Source organism: Sander vitreus, chromosome 21 (genome assembly GCF_031162955.1).
Source record: "Sander vitreus isolate 19-12246 chromosome 21, sanVit1, whole genome shotgun sequence".
In the NCBI taxonomy this organism is placed as follows: domain Eukaryota; kingdom Metazoa; phylum Chordata; class Actinopteri; order Perciformes; family Percidae; genus Sander; species Sander vitreus.
In genome coordinates, this window is record NC_135875.1 from 24270026 (window position 1) to 24282082 (window position 12057).

General features: G+C 42.7%; 1 protein-coding gene across 3 annotated transcripts in view; it reads left to right on the forward strand.

Annotated features, from left to right (window-relative positions):
* Positions 1 to 402: 402 nt before the first annotated feature.
* The window catches only part of caskin2a (CASK interacting protein 2a), an 80947-nt gene continuing 69292 nt past the window's right edge, over positions 403 to 12057 (forward strand). For all 3 annotated transcript variants that reach the window (XR_013503720.1, XM_078278929.1, XM_078278931.1), the window contains exons 1-2: positions 403 to 489; positions 3389 to 3856. Coding sequence is in view for 2 of the 3 variants with exons in the window: in XM_078278929.1 (XP_078135055.1) it covers positions 3763 to 3856 (94 nt within the window). In the remaining variant the exon portion in view is untranslated. The remainder of the gene's footprint in view (positions 490 to 3388; positions 3857 to 12057) is intronic.

Consider the following 12057-nt stretch of genomic DNA (forward strand, 5'->3'; position numbering starts at 1 on the left):
TCAGTCAATCTCATACTGACTTTGGGTTGTACTCCGTCTGTGTGATCCGTATTCATCGATTAACCAGCCACACAACGGTGTAAAGTTACTTGGAGTTAAGAGGGATAATATATGCTATAATAGCAGAAGTTATGTAATATGCCTTCAAAATAAAAATATAAGTAAGTAGCGGGCAGAGCTACACAAAGGTTGCTGCCCAGTAGTTTCAGGAAATGTACCGTAAAACTTATTGTATGTACAACACTCAGTGGCAACGAATATTTCTAAGAAGTGTATTTAATTTGACAACCAAAGCTTCAATATTTGTGGCACCTATTAAGGTTATGAATTATCATAAGAGCTTTACTTTGAAAGTTACTGTCGGAAGTTGTGCTTATTATGCTATTCACTTGACGCTGGCTCCTCCGTCTCGTCCAGCCCTCGGTAACTCTACCGTGGATATGTGTTGTCTCTCACCACCTGCAGGTCGTTGTCTAATGTCTACAACAGGTGAGAACACTTAAACTTATTTATTCGGTGAAAAGTTAACTGAGACGAGTTCAATTTGTACAAATAATACGTGTTATAGATGGAAATACATGTGTTTTGGGACTTTGCCAGTGTTCCGGAACACCGGGAGTCGGAACACCTTGACAGTTGAGTGGATATCTGCGATGGGTAGCGTTAGCATCGGACCAATGTGTCCGAAAAGACAGCCTGGCTACCCGCATTTAGAAACGGTCTCTCTTTAACTGGAAACAGCGGCGGCTGAATTTCACTGTTGATTCCGTAGTTAACGTTGTTTGAAATACTTCAGGGGAAACTAGCTAGCTATTTCAGCGCTGTCACAAATCTAACATTAATTAACGCCATAAGCAAACAGAAGAAAATAACTAACGTGTGATAACTTTTAACGAACCGTTAGTGTTTTCTGTTAGGCTAACGTGAGTCTAAATCTGGCATGTAGCTACGCAATCCACCAAACAGGACTTTATTTAAAAAACAAACAAAAAAAAACTCACTTTTAGCAACAAGCCATTTTTAATGGAAGATTGTAGAAGAACCAGTTGGAAACATTGAGGTGCTACTGGGATGCTACTACAGATTTATGGATTCAATGTATGCCTAATTTACAAGCAACAGTAATAATTTCTGAAAGGTCTTAACACTTGTCATTATTGTTGTAAACGTTTGCTGCTAAGAAAAGCTGGGATTAAATTGTCAGAGTTGAGAATGGGCTTTGGTCTGAAATTGTTATAAAGAGACATAATATTGAAGACTTAAAATCCTACTTTTTAAAAATTAAACTTGCTTCCTTATACAGTAGTTTTCACTTGATTATAGTAAATATTTTGCTACTTTGTGATCATTATGGGCTTTCTTACATGTGTGACACCTGTCACTCAGGATTCCATGAGAAAGTCAGCCAGTGTCACTGAACCCCATTTAACTAGTGCTCTATTTAAGCCCATTATGGACTCCTTGTTTACATTCTGGCTCCTGTCAGTGAAGTGCTATGCAGTGTTTACTGCCTGGCAAGGTGCCTGGCTAGTTTTAGATCATGTGTCAGTGCAAAGACTGCATTGGCATCTGCTGTTGGGCTACACTGCTGCACGATCACCCAGTAGTCCGGAGGAATAACCGAGCAATCCGTCTAACTAGATAGTCTGCCTGTGTTTTTGACTTGCAAAGTCTGCCCCGGGCACAAAACTTGTGAATTCAAACTCAACCAAAAGCCTGCTGCTGAAACCGATTATTTACTGGCGGTGGGGTTGTCACAGAGGGATGTCAAGGAGAATACAGATGCGTTTGAGGTCTGCTGAACAAATTCAGCTGACTTTTAAATCCCAAAACTTCTGGATGCTGTACTATCTCCTCCAAGATTGCCTCAGCTTGACTATGGGTTTTATTTTGCATACAGAATTGAGTCTAATGTTCCAATGTGTGGTTCCCTGAAACCGCCTGTTTGGAATAGGCTATAGCCTCAGTAGTAGAAGCACAGGGCCCTGTTAGACTTTATTCTACATTTCTCCTTGTTATTTTGTGTCCCCTTAGTGTTGTTCATTCACTTGCTGTCAGTTTTTGAAGCAGCTGTAAGTTCTGCCCCCCACCTTCTTTCTTGGAGAGGAAAAATACCGACCTTTTTCCAAAGAAGTAAGCTGGCAGAAACGCCAGAGCCACTTTGACTGAAATGATGCTTCCTTAAAGCGCAGAGAATGTTATGGATGGTCGGAGACCTTATTCCTGCACGGGAAGAGATTAGCTGCACGCTCCTGAGTGGGGGGGGGGAGCAGGCTTCCTGGATCTGAGAAAACAAATGAAAGTTAGGTCAAGTTAAAGTCACATCCTTTTTTTTTCTTTTTGCCTAATCCTGCATATAGCATTCATCACCAACTGTTTTGTTGATTGCTGTTAGGCATAACACTTTACCTTGACACTTGAATGAGGCGACTGGCACAAGTAGTGCTGCAGCGATTAGTCGCTTTGACATAAAATTAATCAATTATTTGTTTTTCAATTAATAAAAATCTGTTCCAGTTTCTCAAATGTGAAGACTTTGTTTTATATAAAATAAAAAAAAAAAAATCATTGTAAATGAAAGGATTACATCCTCACTGAAACTGTTTTTTTTAATATGATTTCACGTGACAAATAAATGTATTGATTTAGACTGAGGGTCAGACAAAATACTTTTGCATGGGTCATCATAGGCTATTTGAAAACTGATGGACATTTTCCATGACATTTTTACACTAAACAGTCCGTTGATTATTCACAAAAGAAACAGGCGACGGATGAATCGATAATTTAGCCCTAACAACAAAATGTAGAGCAAACAAAATGGGAACCCAGCTGGGCTCCACCACACTTAGGGCTGGGCGATATGGAGAAAATCAAATATCACGATATTTTTAACCAAATACCTCGATATCGATACTGCGACGATATTGTACGGTTGACAATTGGTGCTTTCACAAAATATTTACACAGTGAGAGTTTTGATAAATAATCAGTAATGTGGATATAATGACTAAGTGGGTAAAGGCAAATAATAGAACAGTTACAACAGTCTGGTAAGTTCAGAAAAGTACATCACTTCACTGTAATGCAGCCTTTAAAACCAGGAAAAGGCAACACTCTCTGCCATATTACGATATCCAAAATCTAAGACGATATCTTGTCTCATATCACGATATCTATATAATATCGATATATTGCCCAGCTCTAACCACACTGCTATTGGTCATAAACTCCACAGGTTACCTAAAATGAGTTTTTTTGTTAAAGAATTGTTCTGAAACATGAACTTGTGAGTGCTTTTAGATCGCCAAAGGTGGCACCCTTTTCATGGAATGAAAATGGTTTGAAATGATTGTAGAGCTAAAGTGATTTCTCTCTGTCTTTGCAGTGTGATGGCAGGTTAGGCTGCTGCGGCCTCCAGGTCGACAGAGATGGACTATGAGCGCACACTCAGCCCAGCAGGCAACTAAATCTCTACTTGTCCTGCTGTAACTCCAGAGCCAAGATCAGCACCAAACAGCCGGCACCCACCAGAGACAATGGACCCAAATTCCAACACCGAGAGGCAAAAGATCTCCCCGACCAGTTTACCTGGGGCTTCTTCACCAACCTCATCTCATGACTGGGATTCGGCAGCTACGTGTTAGCTTGCTGGCAAATGTTTGCTGAAGCCGTTTGCCTGAAGGTGCGTTGAAAGACAGAAAAAGCGATCTTGGCTGTCGACTGCAAGAGGTTTGTGTGTCTGTGGTTTGGTCTGTAATCATGGGGAAAGAACAGGATCTGCTGGTGGCGGTAAAGACTGGGGATCTTCTGCTGGCGCATAAACTTCTCACCAAAGTCAAGTGCAACAAAACCAGTGAGTATGCAGCTAACAGAGGCGGGGGAGGGGGGACATGGGGTTTGGTGTTATTACTAAGTGGTTCTGTGTTTGTTCTGTGCTCTGGGCCTGGGAGTGTAATTGTTTCCACGATGAAATAGAAGTTAGATAGCAGAGCCAGAGCTATTGCTGTGGGGGATGCCACTTATTTACAAAGTGCAGTTTCTTTTGCGATAACCACAAGATCAAGTTCAGCTGCCGACCACAAAACGCAGCAGTCAGGCCAGGGACAATGTGGAACTAAGTGGATTCAAGCTGCGGCTCAACACGAGCTAATCTCCTAAACGCAGACCCCTGCGGCTGCGGCGTCTTGCTGTGTGGGTCGTAGTGGTCTTTCTTCGTCCTTATCTGTGTAGATTCCAAGTCATGCGACGAGCGAGCTCTTTACAGCGACATTGTTGCAAATGACAGGGTTCTCCTTATCCGAGCCCGAGGGAAAAGTTAAGGCCGAGCAGGCTGTGAAGTGGAAGCCTCTCTCTGTGGCGTTATCTGTTCTGCGCTTTCATCACTATGGCTGGCTGCTCGGTGACAAGCGCTGGGAACAAAGCTGTGGCTGTCAGGAAAAAGCCTGTTACACACTTTACATACTACACAAACAGCGCGCGCTGCTTGGCAGAGAATATTTCAAAGTGATGTTATCTGTTTTTGTACTGCCGTGTGCTTCGGTTTGTGAACAACCAGGCCAAACTGGCTGGCGAAAGTGAATGAGTAATGTTCTCTGCTCTTTTTTGTTTTGTTTTAAACTACCATCAAGGTGCCCTTAAGCAAGGCACTCCATCTGCTTTTGGAAGATAAAATAAAGAAATTCATAATTCTACACACAATAAATATATAGACATTTTAATAAATACATTCATACAGAAATAAATACAAATGCATAAATAAAAGCAAAACAAATCAAATATGAGAAAAGTGGAGCGGTACACGTTTTGCCTTTTACTGCCTTTTTATCACCTGCACACCAAGAGCATTAGACAAAGATATTGACATTTGTGCTACAAAGTGTCTAATTGTTGCACAAATGCCCGTGTATGGTGTATCGTTTAATCTCCCTCCGCCATACTGACTCCCACACGCAGTGACGGGACAAGCCACGCAGAACTCTGTCAATGGCTTGGTTGTTTGTCTCTAGGGCTGGGAATCGTTCAAAAATACTGTGACTTTGATGCCGGTTCCTAAACGGTACTTTTTTCGATACCGATAAATGACAACATTACACATTACGGCACAACTCTCATCACATCACTGACTCTGATGAGATTTACTCCTTAGTCCTTACTCCTTAATTCAGTCTGTGCATACAAGTATTGAATTCGGTACCTAGCCCTATTTGTCTCTGGAGTCGGAGGCTGCAGTGTGTGCCAGCAGCACAGCAGGGGCTGCAGCTGGCACCGAGGGCTCCGCACATGACCTCTGCTGTCACACACATTCACCCAGCGGCCCGTCAATACGGGCTGATTGATTGGTTAGTAGTGACCTGCTTTGAAAGCTGTTTAAAACCAGCCACTCCAAACAATAGGGTTGTGTATGTAACGTACTACCTGTTGATTATTTGTCTTTACTCGCACACTTATTTAAACTCTGACCCTTGAAGTGTTCTCATTGACTTAAAATCACAATGAATGAATAGTTATGTCATTATTTTATACAGGTGTGTGGTTGTAAACCAAAAAGTATTGCATGAGGTGTAGCCTGCTGGTGGCGCTAAATGGAAAGTCATCAGGAGTCGTGCTCTGGGGACCATGAATGTCTGTACGACATTTCATCCATCAGTAGCTGCTGAGATATTTCGGTGTGTGGCTAAAACCCAAAGAACTGTCCATTTCATTTGGCATTCTCAAATATATCAGAATCAGTTTTATTGACCACGTATGTGAACACAAACAAGGAATTTGACTCAGTTTTTTCGTTGCTCCTAATGTACTCTCAGAGAAATAGACTAAACCCGCTAAACCCAAGACGACAAAGCTGAACAAGTTTAACATAAACATTAAACTGCTATGTGCAGATATAAATATGTTTTAAAAAAGTACAGTATGTATTGACCCTTTGTCAACACGTCACATGACCACGTGACGACGCCATGACGAGACGGCGGAAGCACAGGCTAAACCTTAGTAGACGAACGGAAAGTTTCATAGTTTCAATCAGTTTGAAATACGTAACACTAAATAAACTGTATTTATGGCTTCTTCTATTGAACAACAAGTTGTCGTGCCGTTATCGGTCGAGGTAGGGCATCTGGTAGGTGCTCACAAAGAGCAGTATTTGGAGAAGTTGGAGATAGCAGGATTGGATACCGACCCTTAATTCGTTCTCCCTCCGTTTTCACGGACCTCATTATTTATTCACCGAGTCTGCCCGACTTCAGTCCACACGATCTGTACCACTATGTGGTAAACGGGGTATCCCCATATACTGGTGCTGATCTGTACCACTATGTGGTAAACGGGGTATCCCCATATACTGGTGCTGATCTGTACCACTATGTGGTAAACAGGGTATCCCCATATACTGGTGCTGATCTCAAAGCTTTTAAAAGTCTGGATGCTTACCAGTTCTTTGTAGCTGGCTGGGTTACAGGTACGCGATGCTACGCTAACGGCGGGGGGAGGTACCTCATAATGGCAAAGATAAGACATCAATCTAGGGTTTATTTTGTATTAACATCTATTCTTTACTTAAGTAAAGATGTATATAACACGTAGCCTATGTTTTTAGAGGACATGGTCGGTCGTGGCTACCCACATACCGTTGTTCACTGGGTGTGCCAATGCAACTTCCTAGCTAATGGATGCCTGAACACATCCCAACTCTGGGAAGTGCAGTCATTAATTATCTATCACACGTTAATCCATGCAGTAAATCACGGAGTGTCTATGATCAGTAGTAACCACACATAATTATAACATCTAGCCATCTTCTTATCTGTGATTATATTCGCTGTGTAGCCTATGTTTAGATTTGACCGGTGGATATTATGACGCGATGGGCAGCAGCTAGCGAGCAGTCCAAAGCTAGCTGCAGCTAGCTCGTCAGCTAGCCGGGGTAGGAGCTCCGCAGACCCGCATTTAACTCGTTTTTGAAGCTATTTTCCGTGCCATGTCCTCTTTAATTTAACCAATATTTTTTGTATGTGTGTTAAGTTAAATGATCAAGGGAACGGCTTTCTTTTTTGGATATGTAGCTAGGTCAGTGAATAACCGATGTTAGCTAGTTATGTGGGTCATCATCGGGTTGGACCTGTTAGCAGGAACAGCTGGTTAGCACGGCAGCTAGCTGGTTGAGGATAATTTTATTTATCACTCATTTAAAACAGACAATACATACACATGCTTGTGTTGGTGAGGATTACTCTGCAGATTGTGAATGTGAGAACACAAACGAAAACGTACGAGTTTAGCTTGCCGTCCATCTACAGCATAGCTCTTCCGCCGTCCGTCATGGCGTTCATAATTCGCGCGAGTGGAGCGTGACGTCACGTGCAAAGGGTCAATAAAACAAGCGCACAATGACATTTGTGAACAGTAGGTCAATTGTGCAATGGTGCAGGTTTCAAAGGCTGCTGGAATAAATATGGGCAGATTAATGCAACAGCTTATTTTATATACACAAGGTAGGTGAATAGGACAGTGTACAGCGTGCTTAGCTTTCAGAAGTCTTTCCCAACTATCAGCTTTAAACACAAGGGGCCCTATCTTGCACCTGGCGCAGCGCGGCGCAAAGCCCGACCCAAGTGTCTTTGCCATTTTAAGGGCGTCCGGAGCCCACGTCGTTTAAATGGCAAATACACCTGCGCCCATCTTTGCGCCCATGGGCGTGCTGGTCTTACAGGGAGGTGTGTTCAGGTGCATTCTTGGCGTATTGCTATCTTGAGGCAGCGTGAAGTGGTCGTGCCATTGGCCAACAAAAACCTGGCCTAAAGTCAATAGACTATTTTAACAGCGCATTAGTAGAATGCGCCTAGACTCGTGCACAGCGCACGCAAACTATCGTTGTTACACAAACATGCAAAAGATTACAAATAAAAATATTATGGTGCAAAACCACCATCATAATAGCAATGCGCCAAGGTACAAATGCGCCTGGCTTTTAAAGGGAATGGGAGATGATCTTTGATTGGTTTATTGCATGTTACGCCCAAAACGCACCTCTGATTAATGAAGACACTAAGTACAACCCTTTTGACCATGCGCCGGGCGCACAGACCCTTTTTTCCGCCGTCAGACATGGCATTGGACATGCCTTAAACGCACCTGCGCCATGCGCTTCACGCCATGTGCTTAGATTGTTAAAACAGGGCCCAAGATATTTGATAATCTCAGGCAGCCATAAGGTTTACTGAAGACTTTCAGGCTTCCAGGAGAAACGGTGTGCAGTATGTTGTTTGTTCCAACACATTTGTATTGTGAGGTAGAACGGAGGCTAAAGTCTTTCTCTAGTGGTCATTATTTGGGATTTATATGTTAAAGACCACAGTAATGACACAATGCTAATGATTATATTCAAAGTGTGCTGTGACCTCCCTGTGAGCTTAAGTGACATTCTGATCACAAACGCAGGTATACACAAGTGCCAAGCTTCTGGAGAGGTCAGGTGCTTTTTAAGCTGTTATGGGTGGTGTCAGGCCGACATGCTGGACATTCCTGAGACCACCAGGCTAAGCCTTGGGCCGGGCCCGGGTGCAGATGGAGCAGGGAGGCACCTGCACATGGGTTGAACTCTATAGCTTAGCTAGGAGTGGCGGCGGGACTTGGGGGGGTCAGGGAGTGACCAAGCATGTGGTGGACAGACCCAAAGGTGCGTCAGCTGGTATAGCTGGAAGTACAGGACTGACTGTGTGTGTGTGTGTGTGTGTGTGTGTGTGCTCATGTTGTGGGTTGTTCTGGGGTGTGTGACAGTGACGTAATACAACCCTGACACATTGGGTGTTGGATTACATAACACCTCACATATAGTGCAGTACAACTACAACATTAAAGCAAATGGATAGACTGTAAGTATGCAGAGACAAAGAAATGGTCCAACAGCTAATATAGTATGTCCAGTTTGTAACAAACTGGACCAAAAAAAACAATATTTCAGATGGCTGATTAAAAGATTGATCACAGCGTGGTGTGGCAGAGGTAGCAGTCCTTTTTGTAAATTAACTGGAATGCAGTCCCATCACTGATAGCACACAAATGACACACATGACACATGCGCGGCACACACATTCACTCATTCTCCATCCCACTATATTTGTTAGTAATCCACAATATTCATCTTGAAAGTGTAGTAGATCGCCAAGGGTGTGCCTTACTCTTACCACACGTTTATTTTCAGTTCAATTTTATTTATAGTATCAAATCATAGCAAAGTCAAAGTCAAGTTTATTTCATCCATAAAAATGGAAATTACAGTGCTCATACCTGCCTAATACAATACAATAAGTACAATATAATACAATACATAAATACAGTACAAAATGTATAAGAATGTACGTTTAAAGTGCTTGTTGTGCTGTCTGATAGTCTGAGGTATAAAAGAGAGAGCATACCGATTAGGTCGTGTCACAGGAGGCCTTAGCCTATCACTACGTTCCATAACTCTGCCCGTCATATTACCATGAAGAGGGTGACCCGGATCCCTCGTTATTTTCTGTGTCATTTTTGCGGTCATCATATACTTCATCCACTGTATTTAACTGTCCCACCATTTTTCCAGCCCTTTTTAGTCACTCTATCAATCCTGGCCTTCTCGGTTATCCCAGCATTCCCACCCCGACCCACCACACGGTAACTCCAAACACTACATATCACTGACATAAAAAAACATTCTCACCACATCTGTATTCACCTTAAAGGACTGCAACTTCCTCATACAGTATACACGTGGACTTAATTTTTTCATCAGTAAGTCAACATGATCTGACCATGTTAGCCTATCATTAAAAACAACGCCCAAATACTTGTATGTGTTCACTCTTTCTATTACTGAACCTTTCATTTCCACTGCCTCAGTTGTCATCTTATTTCTCCTGAAATCAATTACTAATTCTTTAGTTTTCGTAACGTTGGGTTCTAGGAAATGAGTTTCACAAAAATCAACAAAAGCTTTTATCTCATTTTGATAGTGACTATAGTCATCATTTTCAATTAACCCAATGAGGGCTGGGTCGTCAGCAAATATAACAACCTGACAGCTTGCCTGCTGTGGACGGTAGTCTGCAGTGTAAATGGTGAAAAGAAAGGGTGATGAACCCTGTGTTTGTCATGATCTTGTCTGACTTAACGTTTGAGTTTAGCTTAACAAATTGAGACCTGTTCTCTAAGAAATTTAGAATACAAGAAATAAATACACCTGGAACCTTCATCATTAAAAGCTTATTTACTATGATGTGTGGTTGTATCGTATTGAATGCTGAGCTAAAATCATAATACAGAATTCTCACACACCGTCCCCCTGCATCTAGGTGAGCATAGACACTGTCCAATTTACAGACAATAGCATCCTCTGCCCCTCTCCCTTTCTGATAAGCAAATTGGCAGGGGTCAAGATCATGCTCTACATGAGGCTTCAGACTATTTAACACAATTTTCTCACATACCTTCATAGCTATGAACAAGCGTTATCTCAGGACACTTTACAGATAGAGTAGGTCTAGACCGCACTCTATAATTTACAAAGACCCAACAATTGCGTAGCAGGGTGCAGCAGGGAGTGCAGCAGGACCACGGGGACAGCTGCAACCATGATTTTGGTGCCACCCTAATCCAAGGAAACATGCTGGGTGAAAAAAAGGACTCCGGGGAATAAGCTCCCCAGAGCTAGGTTAGTAACAAGCATTTCTGGGACATTTCAGGATGCACACAAATTGAAAGAGAGAGGAGAGAGAAGCTCAGTGTGTCAAAGGTCCACTGGCAGTCTAAAACGGCATAGCTAAGTATAATTACCCATTCTATACTCCCCTCTTTCTGTGTGTTCCTGGGCTTCCCCGATCCAAACGGGAAAAGTCCAATCAGCTATGGTAACCACATGAAGTACATTTTACGGCAGATCAGTAAGTATTGTTTGCGAAAGAGACGGTCTCGGTTGGGTTACAGAGAAGGTTAACATCTACTGATTTACACTTGAGTGTTAAAGAAATTCAACTGTTACTACACAAACTACAAACTATTCTTTTGTACATGGACATAATTTCCCCCCCGCATTTATTGGTATATGTTTTTGCACAGATCTGCACTTTGGGAGTAGCCTGGCTCCGCCCTCCTACGGGCTTCTGCTCAATTTTCATTTCCCTTCAGTACTCCGTCTAGGTTTGCGGTATAGTCTTGGGTTTTCTCCGCCCAAATTTTTGGCGGTCCAATCAGCGAACAGAGGGAGTGGCTGAGAACGATGACGTTGAGGCCGTGCGCTAGAGTTGTAGTTCCGTAATGGCGGCGGAGAAAGATGCGAGCGAAGCCATTCGGTCCGTTGTTGTGGCAACGCTGCCTAATATCCAGAAGTTAAAGCCCGAGCAAGAACAATCTTTGCTGAGTTGTGTTGGTGGCCATGATGTTGTGGCCCTCCTCCCCACGGGGTTCCAGAAAAGATTGATTTTCCAGCTCGCTCCGTTAGTGGTGAAGGAGTCGGCTAAAGGCTAACGCTAGCAATGCTAAGCCGACGTCACGACCACACGTTAGCGATTGGTTATGGCAGCTCCAGAGTGGCTCTGGGCAGATCCAATAGTTTTAAACTTCGACAGAGTACCCGCTTTCAAGGAAGTTAACACTTGTCAACGGAGAGAGGCCAGACTCTCTGTACAAATGAAATTTACGAGAGTCTGGTAGGACCAGGCCAATGCAAAACATTTTTTCCATCACTATATCTGCGACCATGACTGTGTTCCTTTTCTGGAGCTATAGCCCTGTGACATTAACTCTCAAAAACAGTGTTTCCTACCACTGAATATCAAGCCTCCTGACACAATATCGTCTTTCAGGTGATTCAGTGTTCCGTTCAGCGCCTGCATGACTCCTTGCCAGCATCCATTGAAATATCCCAGTCGAGCAGCAGTAAATTGTACAGATTTAGTTTTGAAACTAGTGCCTAGTTGATTAATTATTTTATTATTATTTATTATTATTATTATTATTATTAATAAGTCATTTTTCTCTAACAAAACTACCTAAAGATCTCTAGTTCCAGGTTCTCCTGTG